The sequence below is a fragment of the Leptinotarsa decemlineata genome, unplaced genomic scaffold, assembly GCF_025532065.1.
Source record: "Leptinotarsa decemlineata unplaced genomic scaffold, Ldec_3_MD MMD2_tig00003308_RagTag_RagTag, whole genome shotgun sequence".
NCBI classification, from domain to species: domain Eukaryota; kingdom Metazoa; phylum Arthropoda; class Insecta; order Coleoptera; family Chrysomelidae; genus Leptinotarsa; species Leptinotarsa decemlineata.
The window spans coordinates 2,284,476-2,306,644 of record NW_027412586.1 but is presented as its reverse complement, the minus strand read 5'-3'; the positions used below and the strand labels follow the sequence as shown (position 1 = coordinate 2,306,644).

The 22,169-nt window shown below is 37.2% G+C and overlaps 1 protein-coding gene across 1 annotated transcript; it reads right to left on the bottom strand.

Annotated features, from left to right (window-relative positions):
- Positions 1 to 8,925: 8,925 nt before the first annotated feature.
- On the bottom strand, positions 8,926 to 10,908 carry LOC141483329 (uncharacterized). Its single transcript, XM_074177839.1, has 2 exons — positions 10,242 to 10,908; positions 8,926 to 10,178 (listed from the first exon to the last, which is right to left on the bottom strand). The coding sequence occupies exon 2, from the start codon at positions 10,172 to 10,174 to the stop codon at positions 9,071 to 9,073; it is 1,104 nt and encodes a 367-aa protein (XP_074033940.1). The 5' UTR covers positions 10,175 to 10,178; positions 10,242 to 10,908; the 3' UTR covers positions 8,926 to 9,070.
- Positions 10,909 to 22,169: the final 11,261 nt, after the last annotated feature.

Sequence of the window (22,169 nt, the reverse complement as noted above, 5' to 3'; positions counted from 1 at the left end):
AATCCCGACAATGAAAACGTGCGTGACATGACTGACGAATTTTCGATGATTCATGTCTTTTTATTGCTGACAGCAGAAATTGTGGACCAATCGTCGCTTTTTCGGTGGTCTATCCATATCATTATGTGTGACTACATTCACATCATTCACTTTACAATAACAACAAAAAATTTTTCTTGTAGGTGGACCATCATTCATATCGGAATTACTACTGCTACCGCTGGAATCATTGTAATGCTCTTGACAGTACTGATACTTCAAGACATCAATATCATTTTGTAGGTTTTGTGGTAACTTATCCCATACAGATGCAATTTCATGTGATGCACACCCAATCAACACCTCTTTCGGCATATCAGCGAGTTGTTCTTTACTCATTTTTTGTAAAGTGCGTACTCTGGAATATGCGATCAATGAATGACTCATCCTCTTGATACTCTCCCTATCCTGTACTGGTGTTAACTCCATGTCTTGTTCTGAAGAAACTTCAAACACAAATGGCCACACCATACTGTGTTGAATCGTTGTTCACGCTTATAGTTATATGTGATAGTATTGATAGGATTCGAACCCATATAAAAATAGTGAATCAGTTCTTTGGGAGGGGGTAAATCGCCAAAACTATCAAAATATTTTATCGAAGTTCCCCTTTTTCTATATGCTACCCAATGTGTCCCTTGACCATGTCGACTATCCAAATTTACTATGGCAGATTCATATCGGAGTGGTCCTGATTTTGGTAAATCGTCACGCATATATACCCCCCGAAAATATGGAATCGTCATTTTCTTAGCGTAATAGTTGAGGTCGATATTGGAGAGAGCTTTTTTAGGTAGCAAATTTATGAGTTTTTTGAATTTTGAGGTTTCAAATAGACTCCTAATCCTTTGCGGTAAGGCTTCAAGTAGATACCACTTCCTTGTTTACCTATAGCAATTGCCTCCATGTGTTTATTATGGCGATTTGTCTCACTCAACTGCTCCCTACTCGCTTTTGCTGCTTGAACTGCTTTCGTTATACCAGCAGTAGCACCGGCTAAACTACCTAGTGCTGATAAACCAGCAAAAATTGGAATGAGTGGTAGTATTCCACCAATTTTAGGAATCGGTATGATTCGCGGTGTGCGAATTTTCTTTTTCCCACCTGCAGCCCTCATATATTTGCGTGCTGCTTTGAGTGCAATTTCAGCTGCTCTTTTAGAATTTTTGACAACAAATTCACTTCCACCCGCTTTGTGTAGAACATCACGCACTTTCTGAACGATCCCAGAACCAAAAGCTATCACCTTAGAAGCTTTCAATATTTTTTTAACTTTTTTTTTCTTAATAGAACGCTTTTTCTTCGGAATGTGTGACTGCTTGGGAGATGAGTCACAACCCATACCAAATCGGCGTTTCCCTTTCATTATATTCGTAACTAGCCAAGCAGCTCCTTTTTCTCCAATAGTAGCGTCTTTTGCTTTGACACGATTCCAAGCACTTTCTGCAAGCTCCTTATCCGCTATGTGTCTAGCTGCAAGATTATCAGGGTTCTGTGAATATGCAATATCGTGTTTTTTGCATGCAAAATCCAGCTGATTGACACCCGAATCACCTCTCAACAATCTTTTCTGCAATTTGGTGCCCGGACCGCAATACTGATAGCCAGGTAAGTGTAATTCAAATGGTAGATTATTGATGAGGGAATTGATCAATCCTCTACCAGTTTTATTTGAATGCAATTCAGTAGATCTGCATCGACTCATAACCCCTATTTAAATAAAGGAATCGATGTGGAACCCTGCTTATATAGTCTCCAACTTTCATACAATGCGCATATTGAAGCAGAAGCAGCAATTTTCCATCGATAATTTCGATGAAAAAGTGGGTGGTGGATCGGGAAGCGGTGTCAAACAACGTCACGGATCTTTACTTCCACTTTCTATTCGCGGCCTGATTATTGGACCTTCTAACTGTGGCAAGACAAATGTTATGATTTCTTTGCTAACGCATCCTCTAGGATTACGATTCGCAAATGTTTATCTTTATTCAAAGTCTCTTCATCAACCTAAATACGAGTATTTACGTGAAGTATTATCTCCAATCGAAGGGTTGGGTTTTTACACTTTTGCCAATAATGCAGGTGAAATAGTAGAGCCTTCAGACGCCAAACCTGATTCGATATTCATTTTTGATGATGTTATGTGCGAGAAACAGGATGTTATACGATCATATTTCAGTATGGGTCGTCATAAAAATGTGGATTGTTTCTATTTAGCCCAAACATATTCACGAGTTCCGAAACAATTGATACGAGATAATGCAAATTTTATCGTAATGTTCAAACAAGATGATATGAATCTCAATCATATTTTTTCCGACCATGTATCACCAGATGTAACATATAAGCAATTTCAAGATATGTGTGCGAGATGTTGGGAAGATAAATATGGATTTTTAGTAATTGATAAGGATCGAGAAGTGGTAAATGGACGTTATCGAAAAGGATTCGACGCTTTCATATATCCTTGACGTTCTTGAAGAATTGAATCACTTGAGTGCTAGATAGTGGAGATAACACTTCATTATACAAATTCTTGGAGTGAATTATGGAGGGAAAAAATGATGATGAAATATGTTTAAAAAGAAAGTTAATTGATGCAACGGATGCCGTTCGGAAGAAATTCAATTATATCAAAAGTAGTCGTCTAGGTGATCAATCAGCACTCGAGAGGATCTATGAGCCAATAATAACACCTTTGAAAGTAATATCTGCCAATACTGAAGGAGCATCTCAAATGAATCAAGTGATGCAGAAAACAAAGCCTGCTACACCATTAACAGCCAAAACTATAATTGAAAGTGAGTGGAAACCGAAATTTGAAGGGGCTTCCTCGAAGGATCTTCAAACCTCTCAATTGACAACTTTAGATTCACAATCACCTAATGTATTCGATGATGGTGATGAAGTACAAAAGCATATAAAAAAGTTACTATCAGGAAATCCCTCTTACGATACAGTCTTTGGAGTACACATGAACACTGAAACGGGAAATTTACAAATGGGAGTAGCTGATGTGGAATTTATCGATGAGAAAATTGTGTTTATGAAAAATGGTAAAACTATTGGCTCTTATCAGGGCACTCCAAAACTATATAACTTGATATTCATGAAAGTACCATCGAGAAATATCCCCTCTTCCGATATGACCACATATGGTGATATACTCAAATTAACAAAGGCTGCATATAAATACAATGAGAGAAAACAAGGTCTTCTATCGAATAATTGGAAGAAATATAGAGAAATAATCCTACCATTATTATCCAATGGAAACCCTAGTAGAGAAGGTGCTGGCATGATCAAAATACCCACCCAGAAAAAATATATCAGAAATAAGCATACAGATTATGTTTATTGGAATGAACTCGAAGAATTGATTGATCGCCTTCGACTACTTTGGAGTTCACGACTGGCTGGACATACCGGACATGATAATGAAATATTAGCCATAATTGAGGAATTACGTGAAGAAGGATTAGTCTATTGACCGCAATATCATGAACATGATGTGTGAAACTGGCTCAGTCGATCACAAACGATCTAACTATGCATACCACAATTGATAAATTTGGTCGTAGAAGAGGTGGTGTTAGTAAACCAATAGTTGGAAGATCTGGTGTTGGATTCATTCTCACACCAAATGGTGATTATGATATTCAGAATAAGCGGTTTCAAAATGTTGGTGAACCTGTAGACAGTAAAGATTCTGTTACTAAAGGATATGTTGACGATCACATTAGAAAAGTCAATGAGACAACTCTGAAGTATTTCCAAGAATTCATTGCATCAACGCTACGTAACATCGGAAAACATATTGATTCAAAACATAATGAGGTGCAAATAATCATTGACAAAAATGCACTCATCACTTCTGCTTAGCTGATCAATTGAGTAATGTGGAAAAGCGAACTGACGTAATAGCTAAGTTGGTTGATACTTTTACTGAGCGAGTCATTGAAGTTTAATAGTCAATCGTTACACTTGCACCTGAACAGTAGAAAAGTGATTCCTCAATTTTATCATCTTGAAGAAGTCTTAGAGCAGTAATATGAGTAATGCAAAATGGCAGGTTGTGAAAGAAATACACAAGCCGGCGCGTCGAAATTTCCCCCGTCGGAAGACAATAATAAAGGGTTTTTCTGACTTGTGGCAGATGGATTTGATGGAAATGCAACCATATTCTAAAGAAAATGAGGGATGTAGGTACATCCTTATAGTTATCAACTGTTATTCAAAGTTTGTATGGTCAAGGCCGTTGAAGAATAAAACTGGTGATTCAGTTACTGCAGCTATGGCAAGCGTGTTGAAAGATGCTAAATATACTCCAAAAAATTTACAATCTGATCATGGTACTGAGTTCTATAATTCGAAATTCTCATCGTTAATGAAGAAACACAGCATCAATCATTACTCAACATTCAGCACAAAAAAAGCTGCAATTGCAGAACGAGTAATCAGAACATTGAAGAGTTGGCTTTATAAGGAGTTTTCACTTCAAGGTCATTACAAGTGGTTGAACATTCTTCCTAGAATTACTCGTCAGTATAACAACAAAGTTCATCGTACGATTGGTATGAAACCTGCAGATGTGAAACAGTCTACTAAATTGTCAATGTATGCCGAATCTAAGAGTCCACATGTGAAACGTAAAAAAAATACGTTTAAGATTGGGGATAGTGTTCGAATCAGCAAATATAAAAATGCATTCGATAAAGGTTATACAGCAAATTTTACAGCTGAAATATTCAAAGTTGTGAAAGTTAATAATACAGAACCTATAACTTATGCATTAGAAGATGTGAATGGGCAACCAATCAAAGGCTGTTTTTATGGGCTGGAGTTGAATAAAACGAAAGATCCCAATACGTATTTGGTGGAGCGAGTTTTAAAAAGAAAAGGACATCGCCTCTATGTAAAGTGGCTGGGGTTCTCTGAAGATCACAACTCATGGATCGATGAAAATTCTTTAGTGTAATGACATTATCATGATTGTACTCAATATTAGATAAAAAATAAAAAAATAGTGTATTAAAATTGTTTTATTTATTAAAAACTAAATAGAATAATAACCTTAGAAATGATGCAAGTAATATGTAAACTATTGGTTTTATTTTTCATAAATTCAACATATTGAAATCACTTCAAGATGTGTATGTTAGCATAAGATTTCCATGAATCCTCCGTCTCTCTATCCGCTCTTCATGGGTTAGACACCAGCACTCTCGAAAGTGGACATCTCTGTTGGGGTGAAATTGGCCGACATTCTCACACAATTGCCAATCATTTCTACAAGCACTGCATAAATTGTTCCAACAATCCACACTATATTCACCACATTGTAGACATCGCTGGACTAATGTATCGCAAGTCGCTACACAATTTATGCATATATTCCTTGAAATGCCCATATTATTACACATAATCTCTTTCGAACATTCTCTGCACTGCTGGCGGTAGTCACTTACTTCTAGAGTTGAACCATTTATCCTCTTCCGAAGTGGGTCTGGATTCCTTGCCACAACACATCTACGACACAGGCCGGTACATGGGTTGATATATGTTTCAGGCCAATACCCATGGCAGTTGTAACACACTATATGTTTGCCAATTTTGATTGGAAAGCCGCGTATTGTCGGTTTTGTATCCCACTCTTTAGGGAAAGACATATTCACTGATAGATGTACAAATATTCAATCGATGAATTTAACTACACTCTCACGCTCCCATGTTTCCCTCTTATAAACAGGTACCGTGAAGAGTGGGGTAGAGTGGAGGGAGCTACCACCATCACTGTCAAAAATCATATAAAAATCGGTGAGTGATTGTAAACTTCAGTCAGTATTCAAGTATCACCACAAGAATACATTAATATGTCTGCCCAGAGAGCTGCTGTGTTAGCATTATTATCTCAGAGAGATATTAATAACCATGAGCTGGTGGAAGAGTTTGAAGACGTTGGACAGATAGTGGGTGTTGACGAAGAAAATGATGGTGGAGATATGCAGTATGAGGTGAATGAGCAAGGTGCAGAAGGTGGCTTAAATATCGAAGACGATGAGGCAATTGAGCAAGGTGTTGGGGATTTAGACATTGATGATGATGAAGAAGGTCTTGTTGAAGAAGAAGATGAAGGTATCGCAACAGATTCGACTCACGAGACTGACGACAGCGGAGTAGTTATTGGCAATGTTGAGTGGTTGAATATCACTGAGACATTGGATGATCCGTTAGATTTGTATTGTGTAACGGATAGCCATGTCAGGATCAAAACGATTGACGGTGAAATAGAGAAGTTGTGTTGGTGTTGCTTCCGCTTTTATTCTGTGCGGAATAACAATGGAGGGTATTATGAGCACGTCGACATTCATTACACCGCCCGCTTCATGGAGATGGGGCAAACATGGTGTAAAGCATGTGATAGGCCTTTGACCAACTTTAGGAGAATAGCCGTCTGTATCATATGTAACAACACCCCACCTCTGGAGATGTAACCGTGGACCTTCGGGTCAACAAAAAAAAACAGCCCTTTTCAGGGCTACATTATTTAAACAAAGAGTAGATATCTCATAATGAGATTGCAACAACACCCCATCTGCGGAGCAGTTACCGTGGACTTTCGGGTCAACAAAAATACAGCTCTTTTCAGAGCTACAAACAAAGTGTAGATATCTAATAATAAGATTGATCACTCAGTCAAAGAAATAGAATATTTTGAGTGTCACATAATCATACGAAGAGTAGTTTGTAATATATGGATATACCTCTAAAATGTACATCCATATACATATGAGGTATGCACAAATGTGTTATAGAATATGTAAGTTCTCTGAATATCTTATCTTTGTAAAATAAATCACATTGAAAAATGATTGTTTAAGCGTCCGAGTGGATTTGAATCTGTTTGATAACATACTAGCTCTCTCTTATCTGAACAATTGCAGAATTCATGTCAAGATTTGGAAATATAATTTTCATAAGACAATATTTCAAATTCGAGGGGTGTTTATTCAGAGTAGTCAATAAGAGTAATTGGTATTGTAATTCAGAATATTTATTTCAAAGGTGGAAAGGAGAGAGGGAGGTAGACACTGCCCCAACCACGCAGTGTCTCGTGTACACCAACCAAACAAAATGTGTACTCCGAGGAAGGATAAAGGATGGGTGAAATAGGGAAAAAAATAGGGAAAAAAAAGGAAAGGATTACAAGTCGTCGTCGTCGTCGCTGTCATCGGGTCGGGGGAAGTACTGCCACATCACCGAACCCTCAGAAAACGCCATTTCCTCCGCAAATGCGTCGTCGTCCCAGAGATCGTCATCATCATCATCCGAGCTGCAAGAGTCTTCGGAGTGGTCTTCGGTACTGGTCACATGCAGTACCTGGACCGAAGATGTGGAAGGGTGATGAGGCGTGGTGGTTGAATCGGCCTCCATATCTGGATTCTCCATATCGGAATCCTCCAACTGAAGATCCGGGAGTGGCGCTGTAGGTTCTTCCGCCTGGGGTCCGGTCGTGGAATCGGCTTCCTGGTATGTTGACATGCTGACGATAGCTACTCAACTGAAGATTACATTGAGGAACTCCTACATTTATACTCTTGCACAGGAGGGGGTATAGTGGGAGGCGGAGTGGGGGGGAGGTGGGGGTCGCAAAAAACGCGCCCCGGATGCAAGTGGCGGATGTTGAGCGCCCCAGGCCGCGAAGCGGCCTGCTGAGCGATCGCTTCGCGATCGCCTATACAACCTTTCCCTTCGTTACTTATCCGAATATACATTGCTTGAAATTTCTTTATGATACGAATTTTTATCAACATTATTGAAATAATGTTCCAAAGATATTCAAAGATAATGATTAACTGTTTCCATTTTCTAATTAGTTCATTTTATAGCGAAACAACTAACGTTTCACCGCAAGGGTGTACCGATATAGCCCTATTTTTTTCACTACTACCAAATAGAGTGGTTAGGTTGAATGCTGCCCCATCCACGCAGCATTCCGTGTGCACCAACCAGGTACTATGTGCACTCCGAGGAAAACCTAACCTAACCTACCTGATCATCATCATCATCATCTATAATGATGATGTCAGGTTCGGGAGAATCAACCACCACGATGATATTTGGTGGAGCGATTTGATGATCTTCGAGCCACAGTTGATCCACAAGTTCTGGGCTGGCAAATTCATCATGTTCAAATTCATCTTCGTCTGAGGTTACATCTTGTTCTTCATTCAGCTCTATTGTTGTATCTGAATACCCATCGAATTCATCATCGGGAGATGTTGAATCAACTACAGCAACTTGAATGTCACCATAGGACCAATTCTCTGGTGGGGCAAAATGAGGTTCACTGGTGGAATCAGCTTCCCGAATAATTGGTGTTGCTTGATTCATGATGAACGAACAAGTTGAAGAATATTGAGAATACAATCTTATTTATATGATTTGAAGAAAGTGGGGTAGAGTAAGGGAGGGGGAATATGTGAAAAATAAAGACCCACTAGGTTATTTATTCAAGTATTGATGTGAGAATTGGGGAATAAATCCAATATAATATTCATTAGATTCATGATTTCATTTTTACACATTCACATAAATGAAATTTGTTTGAATAATATTGAGAGAAGTAATGATGAGAGAAGTGTCAAAAGTTTTGGAATTATACTCAGAGCATTACTAGAATCACTTTTATTTATTCTCTAGAAAAAATAACTATTTTACAATTCACACACTTTCAAATGATGGAAATTCTATACAATTATTCTATTTAACTAATTTTATTCTATATACTACATGTGACTAGAAAATGACTAGAATGAAGGAATAAATACTGCCCCAACCACGCAGTATTTTGTGTGCAGCAACCAAAATAGATATGCACTCCAATATTCCTTATTTTATTTTTTCATTCATAACATTCATAACCTTAAAATTAACATGCAAGTTTTCATTATATTCCTAAAATTACAATTTTTTTTATTCTAAACATACATCTAACTTAAACTAAACAAAAATATATTTACAAAAGGGGTTAGGTATTAAGGAACCCCTGGCACATGGCATCCCATTCCTGAACAAGAGGTCCATATTCTTGGATGTAAGCCAAACTCTTTCCTTGTTGCGAATCTTCTTCTTGAAGTTTCGCCCTAAGCATAGAGAGTCGCTTCTCTAATTCCAGTTTCTGGGCCTCGATGGTGGAAATATCCGCCATCAAGGCCCTTTTTCTGGAATCAGAACCATCCACAACCTTCTTTTCCCTCAAATATCTCTTTTTCACAGACTGTGCATAGGTAATAGACTCTTTGAGTTTATTACCCTCTACCACAGTCTGTGAAAGGACATTTTCCGGGCCAACCTCTTGTTCGGAATGCTCAACACGTACCTGGGGGGTGACTGGAGGGGGTGACGCATTCCGATGGACCTGGGGGGTGACTGGAGGGGGTGACGCATCCCGATGGACCTGGGCGACGACTTCCACCAAGTTCTGCACCTCCATCACTGGAAGGGGTGCTGTAGGCCAACCACCGTAAGGTGAGTTCTTTTCACACTTTTTGCGAAAAGCACTCAACTTACCACCCCTCCCACCTTTGGCTTTGGATGCCTTCACAGGTGCGGACTTCTTCACAGGTGCGGACTTCTTCATCTTCTTGGCCCTCTTCACCGGTTTCTCGAACTCATCCCCTGAATCGATGGGGGATAATGGTTCGATGGGCGATAAGAAGCTTTGAAGATGCGATAAATCCGCCAGAGACTCGTCCAGGTCCGGGTTGTAGACATTCAGTAAATCTTCAATTTGGGGTGCTGACGAAGAAGTTGGTCCACTGAATGTCGACAAAGTTGGTGGGGGGTCAATCTCCTTCTCCTCGGGGGTTGGTTTGAAGTCCTCGAAAAAGAACTTCAAGTCAGGAGCCGCCACTTCCTGGGTGGAAGTCATCCCCGGTGGTGGAATGGGAGCCGCCACTTCCTGGGTGGAAGTCATCCCCGGTGGTGGAATGGGAGCTGCAGCTGGTGTTGCAGCTGGTGGTTGTACCATGATGTCCTGTAGGACAACCACCCTCCTCCGCTCTACATCCTCCAACTGTCTCTCACTGAGAGTGGTAATCGGGGTCATCAGAGCATTCCTCAGAAAAGACATGATTCTAGAAAGAGAAAATGAAAATATTAGACAATATAATATAAATAGTATGGAAGTGTGTACTTACATCAAGCTGCTTGGAATTTTCAACTAAGTTGGCTGGCAGGTATCTCAGGTTGGCTGCTTCTTTCGAAGGAAGACTGCAATCGAATGATGAACTGTGGCCTCCTCCTCATGTTTTATAGCCGTATGCTCCCTACCACTTCGGGTGGGAATGGGAGTGGGGGTGGAAGTGGGGTAGGATAATTCGTTTGAAATATTCGACAAGTATGAATTTTACAATTTGTTGAACAAACCAGGTAATGAGTGAAAAAATTCAATTACTCGATTGCTCTTCCAATAAGGCAATGAGTAAATTTAATTTCTTGTCACTTATACTGTTTTCATCTTTCAGTACATTCAAAAGAATTCTTAAATTTTGTTCGGAACTTGTCTGATAGAATTCAATATCGTTGTGGCCCCAAGGTAATGTCTTGGTGGTATTCGGAATGATGAATCGCTTATCATCATTATGTGATAGCGCGACTTTATTGCACATCAACGTGTAAATATCATGTAAATCACTCCTGAATACATTCATCTTTCTAAATATTATACCGCCTGTTTCAACAATCCTAATGTAATCTTCAATTGAAATTTGATTTTTTATAACGGATTTTTTAATACCTTTTGCTTTCTTTATTTCATCAGACACACTTTGTACATGATATGCTTTCGCACCGGTGCCATGGAAACTGATGATGGGATCACTCGGAAGTTCATCCTTCATATTTCCAATCACCGATTTGCTAACTGGCACATTGAATTTATTACCCAACCTTTAGTTAGAAGTGTCAAATTTGTCAACATTTGCAATCATAAAATTATAAAAATTATCCGTCATTATTTTCAGTATCAAAGAATCCGTATCGGTATAGAGAAGAGAAGCTTGTGGTCCGTAATGTTTTTTGATGACATCATAGAAAAAATCATAAATGACTGTTTTCGACATATCCAATATACTGAACCCCAAATACAATGGTTTATTATAACAAACCTTAACTTTATTCATATGTATGACGACAAAGTCTTCCGAAAATATAGATAATGTTTTGAAATTGGGACGAGCTATCAAAGCATTGGCACCCATACCTCTTCTTATGGATTCCCAATGTGTGACAATTCGAATGTCTCTTCTATTGTTTACATTTTCCATCGTTTTGCCAAATATGGAATTTATATTCAATTTGAAGTAACCCTTCTCAAACTTATTGGTAGCCTTATTTCTCAAATTTGTATTTAAATCGATATATTTTTTCAGCCACGGTGACTGATTGAATCTGAGAATTCTATGAGTTTTCATCACCATCAAACCATTACGGACCGCTTGTTTCAAATTCCTATAATGAACGATATATTTCTTTTTATCATTCAAATTAGGAATAAGTTTGGGTATTTTGGACTTTGAACCAGGTGGTATAATACTTTCAACCAAAAATGGTAAATCCGAATGTAGATCGTGTAACTCGACAGGATAATGCACATCTACTTCAAGTATGTATCCTTGGGGGCTATCATCTGGAATACTATTGATATCCAACTGACATATTTCACTGGCGGTCAACCAAGTGAACCCACCAAAAGGTAATGATTGAGACATGCTATGACCATACAGATTTGTTGCATCCAAATACATTATGAAAGATGAAGGTTCTTCGGGATTATAATTTGGAAGAAACTGATTGTTTGCAATATGCTTTCTCTCCGAACACTGGCTTACACCACCACGTATACCGTTTTGGAGAAAATGCACCATATCGATATCAGTTAATAATTCCAAGTTGACACCCGTATACTTCAACATAGCATCCCAAGAAAGACCTGGAGAAGTGAAATAGTGAGCAGGATCCAATTTATATGTATCTAAACTCATATTTCTAAAATTTTCAAAAATATCGCACAACAGTAGAACATCAGATTTTAGGTATATGTCAGAATATTCACCCAAATCTTGACAATTGAATGTGTTCCATACCTGCTTTACTCTATCATAATCCTCATCAGAAACATGTTTTTCATTTAATTTATCATAAAAGTCCACCTTTGATGGTATACTAGAATAATTTAATTTATCTAAAGAATCGATAAAACTGTACGGAAAAACACCTTTCTGCCTCATAAGTTTGAATTTATCCTGTTCCGGAAAATATTTTCTTGTTTCCACAAAATGTTTTTCATCTAAATTGTCACCTAACTCTTGAAGGGAAGCAGCCATAAATTTAAAACTATCGATGAACCTTAATTTCAAAAACTTATTTTTCGTCACTCCATTGTGATCTACTATTCTCTCCATAATTATATGTTTCGTGAAGGAAACATACTTTTCTTTAGTTTGAGCAATGACATCAACTTTTGTTTTGTTTGTGCATAACTCTTTTATGAACAAATGACAGTCATACCCACTGAGATTATGAAAAATTATGGGTATAAAGTTGGGCAATTTGAAATTGAGGTTACAAATACTATGTGCAGCTCCATTTCTTTTTTTCCCCGTTAGATGGCAGTGGTCACGCACCTTAATATCACCATCACCAAATGGTTCTCCACATATACCACATGTGGCGGCAATATTGAAATCATGCTCTCCCTCATCAGTCAATGGACTCATTGGAATGACTTTCTTCAAATATTTGTGATAAATATTGGTGACATCAGCCTCCAAGTTTGACACAAACACTTTAGCTGCATCAGCACCTCTATATAGTACAAATTTAGATATAGAATCATCAAAAGAGCACTTTATGAGGTAAGAAAAAGCATATGGTTCATGAAGATATGTTCGATTTGTATAAGAGTTAGCAGGATTTGGCTCATTAGTATGCACTGGTTTCAGAATAGATTCGAAATCAGCATATACAACGAATGGAACCCTCAACTGTTTCTCGATATTTTCAAATTTCAAAATATTCTCAGGTACCCTTTTACCAAATTTATCAACCCTGAAATTTGTGGATGGTGTCGTTGTCGATATGTGATTACAATCATTCAACTGATGTCGCAATAAAGTTCGTTCATTATCAAAGTACAATAAACAACCATCACAAAAATACTTTTTATGACCACGGGCAGATATTTGTGATGATACTAGTCTCGATAAATCCTTAATCCAACAATAATGACTATTACCAGAATCATCTGTAATAATCAACAGATTAACATGACTATTTAATCTACGTTTAGAATAGTGTAACGGACCCACAACTTCATATTCAATTCTACCATTTTTAAAAACATTTTCCAACCCATAAACATTGATAGAGCAATCGTTCATAACCTCAAACTTAGGAATATCTTTCAACTTAACTGGAAATTCCATACCTGCTACATTCAAGACGGTTGAGAAGTGGGGATATGATGAAATTTCATTAAGTTTCTGACTGGCAGGGTATAAAGCTGAAGTCACAGCCCACGCAAAGCAGCACTGATCTTGATTAAGAACATTCACCACACTTTTCTTCAATTCGATGAACCTTGGCAATTTGATGTATGAAGACCCTCCGAAAGGGCTATACTTGTTGATATTCACCTCCAAGTACAAAATTTTCTCAATGGTCCAACCTGAAAATATAGGTTTTCTCTATAAGTCCATCATCATCAACATTTTGACTAGATCACATACCTGAATCCCGATCTTGAAATTCCGCTGCTTTAACAGTTAAACTATCTGCAAAACTGCTATAAACCACATCCAAATCATTCGATTGATCAATTACTTCATTGGGACTATTAAATGATTTGATGTCTGAAAGATCCTTAGTTTGCAGACTGTACCGCCCAAACACTTCCATGTTCACTTTCATGCATTTATGGATATCCAACACTTCTTCGAGTAGTTTCACTACTTTCTGCTTAATTTCATTGAAGAATGTTGGGTAATCCATGTGGTGGTTTTCACTGTCCACTCGGTAGCTCACAATTCGACACTTGAAAGCTGTATTGACAATTTTCACACCTTCCCCATATTGAACACATGCATTTGTTCTGTGCTGCAACGTCCTCCGATGTACATTCATCTGATCGCTTGCAATAGTCAAATTGCAGCAAACGCATGTTTGCAGTGTTGGAAGTGCTGGGGGTGTCAACCGTTGCCTCTTCGATGTTGGAGGTCCATCACCATTTGCGGGTGTGCAGGAATCCCGCTGATGACGACGTAGGTTGTCACTACGAGTGAAACTTTTTTTACAATCAACGCACGAATACATCTTGTATATAGAAATATATACCGTACGATAAGGAGAATTTGAAATGAGTGAAACGTTCACACCACACTCTTTATAAAAGCCCAACTCCTCCCCCCCACCATAACCCAAATGAGAGCTACAAGGTCAACATTCAATGCCACAGAGCAAGCTCAAGGTAGTCGAAGTGACGAACGTCAATGTCAAACCCCACACTCAAGGTCAAACACCGCAACGCCTAATCCCACTGTATATTCTGTACACGTCACGATTTCATTCAAGGTCAACATTCAATGCCATGGAGCAAGCTCAAGGTAGTCGAAGTGTCGAACGTCAAGGTCAAACCCCACACTCAAGGTCAAACACCGCATTCAATCTCATACTATGTGTACGACGTTCAAGGTTAGGTGACGTCATACGATATTCTGAACTTATATAGGAATTACCAACAAGGGAGTGGACAACGCCGAACGCCCACTGTTCAAGGTTATATTCTGTACACGCCACGATTTCATTCAAGGTCAACATTCAATGCCATGGAGCAAGCTCAAGGTAGTCGAAGTGTCGAACGTCAAGGTCAAACCCCACACTCAAGGTCAAACACCGCATTCAAGCTCATACTACGTGTACGACGTTCAAGGTTAGGTGACGTCATTCAAGGTCGTGTGACGTCTCAAGGTCAAAAGGGGTGGGGGGAGGCGTTCAGTCGGCATTAGCACCCTACTCGCGTTCAGCCTATTCCCAAAAAGAGCAAGAAAAATCTTCCAAATAACTATAGACCAGTTGCATTGCTATCAATGATATCAAAAATCATCGAGAAAGTCGTAAACAAATATATTCTTAAATGTTTGGAAGGCTTCAACATCTTGAGTGATTATCAATATGGCTTTCTGAAACAAATATCAATAGGCGACCTTCTATCGTATGTCACCCATATTTGAAATAACGCAATCGAGAACATTGAGAATGAAGAGCTGCTGCATTCCCTGCAAGTGGCCGTCGATAGATATCTTTCGAATACTTTCACCATCAACGCTGGTGTTCCTCAGTGATCCATAATGTCTGCAACCCTCTTTTTATTGTATATCAATGACTCATTGGAAGAAACCAAGAATCCAATATATTCATTTGCTGAAGACAGCACACTTGTCTCGACATTCTATTTGGATTCCAGGACATCGGCTACGGAGGCACATCTTCACCGGCAGCAGGAGGTTGCATATCTTAATGAGGATCTAGAACTGATTTCGAGCTTCTCAAAAGTTCGGAACACTGTTTCGAACCACTGTTTCAAATTAGACCTTTTGTGGAGTATTATTCTCATGTATGGAGCTCTACCCCCAAACATACCCTGAAGTTGCTAGAGTCCATCCAGCATGATTGGAGACGCGAACATCACGTGGAATCTTGATACCCTGGAACATCGAACTCAGTATACATCGAACTTCACTTTTTAAGAACTCTTTCATTTGGAGAACTGCGTTTGTTCATGTAGATAAACTTCCTGAGAACATTTTTTCAAATGGATTTAATCTCCAGCGATTCAAATCCAATGTGAATCGCTACTTTCGCACAGGCACCGCTTTGAGAGCACCTTAAGGATTTTCCTGTAGTGCCTGTGTTTTTTCCTTAGAAAAAAAATTTTATGTCAGACTCCAACTTCGAAAAAGAACTCATATAACAGCATATAACAATGGCTAGGACCCACACTCAATAGATCAAATTATCAAAAAGAAAGAATACTCTATTGCTTTCAGCCTATTCAGGCAAATCTATGACAAAATAAAATCTTTCTTAACGCAACACAGTTTCACAAGCTCCTGAAAACAAGCAATACTTGGATCGAATTCATCTAAAACTGAAAATTCACAAAAATTTATGATTTACAAATGAAAATGTGGAGATTTCCCTAAAATACATGTTAGTAGAACTTTTTGAAATTTCAAAACCCGCATTCTTGAACATAAAAGAAACTTTGATAACCACAAGAGAGATTAAAATTATTCAAATCACCTCATAGATCAGGGGTTTCCAAACTTTGAAGCCTTCGGGCCATAATGATTTTTTCAGTTTGTTCCAAGGGCCAATTTCTGCCTTTAACTATATTTCTAGACTAGGAGAGTTGCAAAGTGCGTGACCTAAGCAAACTCACGCATTTTTTGCATTTCAATTATTATTGCGTATTGTGACGCTTAACGACATTTAGTGGCGAGTAGTGGTACTGTGTAATATCTTTTTAGCGGGTAGCTGAGCTAGGTGGCATTAGGCGTAATTAAATATTTGGAATTACCGCGTTGGTTCGAGATAGTTCTGGTTCTAGATAGTGTATTCCGATCACCTCGCGATGGCAGTAATAATTGTATATAAAAAGACTAGCGGCGCAACTGCGTGTTAGTCTGCGTAGGAAAGGCGAAGGAAGCGAAACTGTCTATTGTGAAATAAAGTAACACCCGTCAATAAAAGTATTTTGATTTGACTTATTGTTTTTATGTGTCATTTATTAGTATGGAAAAGAAGCGAAAAATCGACAGTGAATGCAGAACGTTCCAAGAAAAATGGAACTTTCAGTATTTTGTGATTGAGTCCAGTAATAAGGCGCTATGTTTAATTTGTAATGAAACCATAGCTGTTGTCAAAGACTATACCATTAAACGACACTATGAATCGAAACATCTTCAAAGTTACTCCAAGTATACAGGAAGTTTGCGGTAGGAATAGTTTGAAGAGTACGAGTTCGAATACTGAACAAGAGTCTGCAACTCGCGCCAGCTTCCGTGTGGCTCTTGAAATCGGAAAACGTGGCAAACCATTCACCGATGGAGAAATGATAAAAGAATGCTTGATTGCAGTAGCCGAAGAAATATGCTCCGAAAAGGTAAATTTATTTAAAAGTGTCAGTTTGTCAGCAAACACCGTGGCTCGGAGGGTGCAAGACACTGCAGAAAATATATCATCTCAACTGTCTGACAAAAATGGACATCATGAGTGGTTTTCTCTAGCATTGGATGAGTCAACGGATGTGTCAGATACTGCTCAGGTGTTGATTTTTATTCGCGGAGTAGATAAAAGCTATGAAGTGTATGAAGAACTTCTTGATATTGATAGAATTCACGGCACGACAACTGGGGCAGATATTTTTAAGGGAGTTGAAAATGCCATTAATAAAAAAAACCTTCGATGGAGATATTTGAAATCTATAACAACTGATGGAGGCAAAAATATGTATGGTAAAAATAAAGGAGTGGTTGCACTTGTGCCAAAGGCTGTAGAAAATGATGGTGGTTCAAAACCATTAGTCTTGCATTGTATCATTCATCAATAGTCCTTGTGCGGAAAATGTTTGGATATGTCTGAAGTTCTAAAACCAGTCATATCAGTTGTTAACTCCATCAGATCTATTGGCCTGAATCACCGACAATTCCGCGAGTTTATTCAACAGATTGGAGAAAATGATTTACCATATCATACTGCCGTACGGTGGCTTAGTTGCGGAAAAGTCCTTAAGCGCTTTTTTGAACTTCGAGCAGAGATCGATTTTTTTTTTAATGAGAAGCAGCACCCTTTTGCCGATTTAGAAAATAGTGAATGGATGTGGAAGTTAGCCATCTATGTCGATTTAACAAATCATATGAACGAACTGAATTTGAGATTGCAAGGAGAAAATCAGCTTCTCCCTGATCTATACACCAATATCAAATCCTTCAGGCAGAAAATAATACTATTTAAATCGCAATTACGTAAAAAATGTTTCACATATTTTGAAACATGTGAAATATTCAGTTCAATCGAAACTTTGAGTGCTTTGAAGATAAATTTTGATACTCGTTTTTCAGATTTTGATGCCATTGCGAATGAAATTAAGCTTTTTCAAAATCCTTTTGATTCTGACATTGAAACCCTGGCTCCGGAAGTCCAAATGGAAATTATTGATTTACGGTGCAGTGATATGCTTAAGAACAAATATCAAAATTCATCTTTGTTGGAATTTTATAAGAGTCTTCCACTGGAACAATTTGATTATTTGCATAAATTTGCTCGTGGGTTGTTTTCTGTTTTGGTACTACTTACTTGTGTGAGAAAACGTTAGTTATTAATGTGCTTAAACTCAGATAATTAAGTTGAGTTTTCTTTGTCAACATTTCTGTCGTTAAGTTTTACCTTGCAAGTAAATAAAACCGAGTAATTATCAATCTGTGTTTTCTTCTTCAACTTATCACAGCAATAGTAACAACAATTAGGTAATCATTGGCTGTCGCGGGCCAGATTGATAACAGTAAATCATTGGCTGTCGCGGGCCGGATTGATGACACTGGCGGGCCGGATTTGGCCCTCGGGCCGTAGTTTGGAGACCCCTGTCATAGATGAAAACCCTAATTTTGAAATTTCACATTCAGAAATAAAAGTCTTGAAACATAATTTCTTAGAAGCACTTGAGATCAACAGAAGAAAATCCAATCCAATAATTTACTAAATGACTAGTTGGATGTTAACCTTTCACCATTCCCTAACCTTTTTAATAATTGATTGCATATATGTAATATAACTAAGGGTATCATTGTGATATTATTCTGAATGGAGTTTCTATAATTTGCAAACTATCTGTTTATATTATTAGACTACCCTAGATCTTCCACTTGAATATTATCACTTGGTGATCGAAACACGTGCCGAGGTGTTAAAATAACTGTTTGGTGTTGGGAAAAAACTCCAGTAATATTCATTAGTCTACCCATTCATAATTAACACCTCCTTCTATTTACCTAGTGTCAAACTGCTATTAATATATCTGTACATTCACTGGGTACCATTTTTGTTTGAAAAAGTTATAGAAATAGCGAAACGCGTCACACATTACAAGTAGCAATAAACTGTGGATATTTAAAAAACAAGTGATTTTTCATTTAATTCTTAGTAATTATGTATTGGTCAAATCAATCAAAATGTTGAAAAGTTTAATATTGACCTAAAGCCAAACTTGGTCTCGTACAATACACAATTTACCTATTAAATAAAAAATTTATTTTTTAGAATTGCTTGTCAAGATAAAATTACAAATTGTATTTTTGTTTCTACACATACATATGGATTGGATTTATTTCGAAGTTTGTTTTCGTCTTTCTAGAAACGGTAAACGAAAGCTTCTATTTGAAAATGTTTTTTATTATGAATATTCTTGTAAATAATAAATGTATCAGATTCCCTAACTCATATTCTTTGTAATACTTCGCATACGACTGTTGTGATTTGATAAGCAACTGTTGCAGTCTGGGTTTTGGTCTTTGCACAACTTTGAAAAATACTTTCTTTCCTGAAATTTACAATTAATAAGTTAACCATAGGGTTCCAATCACCGAGACATACTGTGTATTGAAATTCAGTTTAGAAAAAAACACAAATTCATTTATTAATCATACAGAATGACATCTTGTCTAAAGGACACTTTATCCACAAATATTTTTAGGGAACAAATAAACACTTGTAACCGTGAATGTGGACCTGAGAAGGAATTGAAAGAAATTTTCAACATGCTATTTCTTCACAGTAATTATGAATCCATTCTACCCAATCTTCTTTTTTAGAGGTGCTGTAACTTTTGGTACACACTGAAGAAAACCAATTATCAGTATCGGAATCTGAACAAAAACCAACATTTTTTCTTCATTTTATTTTTTCCCTCTTTGCTCATTTTAGAGGACTTTCCTATCCATTTTCCTTTGCCTTATCCTTTATTTTTGTCACACGTTTTTTTGGTCTTGGCCAGTTTTCTTCATATTCCTTTTCAAAATCCCGGTAAAAAAGGCGTGTAACTTCGTACCCCTGTAACAACATGTCCTTCGCTCCCCTAAGAGTTCTGTAGTTCTGATGTTGGATTCATTCTACATTGAAAGTTTCAGTTGTACCATTCTAGTTACACCCAAATTTTTGAGAATTGAGTAAGTGAATAGTTACTCGAGTTGAAATGTGAACTTGTTTATAACATCTTGCAAGTTATTGAAGAAAAAAGTTGAAATAGATTTTTGAGGATGAGGTGAAAAAACACTGACGATATTGACAATACTTTAATAAAAGTAATATATGAGTATATTATAAAGTGATGTTTATAGAAAATAAAAACAGAAGTTAATTATGCATTTACATTTAAGAATACGAAAGCATTGATTATGGGCAACCATTGTAAGACGATATTTCTACAAACAGAATGGTGGAAGGATATTTTCATGTAAATACCCAATATACGAATTTGCAGAGCTATATAACTGGTATCTCAAACCACCTATATTGAACGTTGTGAAGTTCTGGCAAATATAAAGCTTGACCATATAACTTTAGTACACGTTTTACTAAACATAAAACGAATTTCACGTCTCTGTTGATTAACTGTGTTACTACTTTATCACTATTTTGTGGTATGTCGACATTCTCAAATTAATATATATTAATAATACTATTCAAAACCAGCTGATGTTAGTAAATGAATAGGCAGAAATGAAACGAAAGTCGAGCGGAACATTATCGATGCCAGTACGTCAGAATGAGGTTTCAAATACATCTGCAAGAAAAGAAGATGTGATCGGACGTAAAATATGAAGAGGTGTATGGCTTTTTGGAGTATAACCATAGAACTAATGGAATCATATGTGGAAATGAGTATAAGAAATGAACAAGTTGATTGTAAGATTATACTATGTTGATAATATGAAATCACATTTTCGATTGCATGAAAATACTTTATGCTCTTATTCCCTGAAGCTGATGCTATAAAACGTTTGTACTGCAGTTCCTTCAAGTTTTTGATGAATTTTTTGTGTACAATACATTGCGGGAATACAATTAATACTTTCATTGAGGAGTACTTTTCCACCGGGTTCTTCAACCATGATAGTTGCAGCTGCAGCGTGAAACTCAGATAATTACTAAAGTTTCTGATAAAATTACATTTCCTTTTATGATTGGAGATAGATGTATCATAACATTTAGTGAATACGTGAATTAAGAAAATATGACTTGTTGTAATTTTTATCGAATGAACTCGTTGTAGGACATCATTTTTGGATGTTAAAAAAGGTTTCTTCAGCATGCGATATTAAGCTATCAATAATTCCATCACATTAATGTCTACTGCTACAAAAACTATACCGAGAAAGTTACTATCTAGAAGTGATTGTACAATTATATGATCCACATCACTTACTGTCAGACTTCAATCAATATTTTATTTGGCCCGTACAGAATTTCAAAAGCAACATTAAACTTTTCTGTTATCCTGACATTCTCATATCGATGATTGTTTTTTTGTGAGAACTAGGTATGGGTGGATGATATAATCTAACATTTCTTCGAAGTTTCGCCCTTTTCTGAGGAAATATTTGATAAGGTAGCTTTCCTTTTCTGTCTGTACTATTCTTGCAAGAGTAAGGGTAGAAATATTGACTATATCATCATTGATGAAATTGAGTTATTCAAATAGTATTATTGGTGTCACACGGAGAAACAAACAATTCCGTTGAAGTTTTCAGTTCCATTATTTTCTGAGTGCAATTCTACGAGGTTTAACATTAATATTACATTTATTCGAGTTGGTGAATATCTCTTTCCATGGAAATGTGTTTCATTTTGTGGCAGTTGCAATATGTTCTCTACCATTTTTCCAAATATTACCATATCTGACTTTGAAAGAGTTAGAGTTTCTATATTCTCTTCCAGTACTTCAGTACTGGAAGAGAATATAGTAATCGATATGGTGATTGCTGATTTCAACATGAAAATTAGAGAGTGGT

Excerpts from the sequence above, each read along its gene's own strand:
- LOC141483329 (XM_074177839.1), bottom strand. The coding sequence starts at position 10,174 with ATGTCTTTTCTGAGGAATGCTCTGATGACCCCGATTACCACTCTCAGT.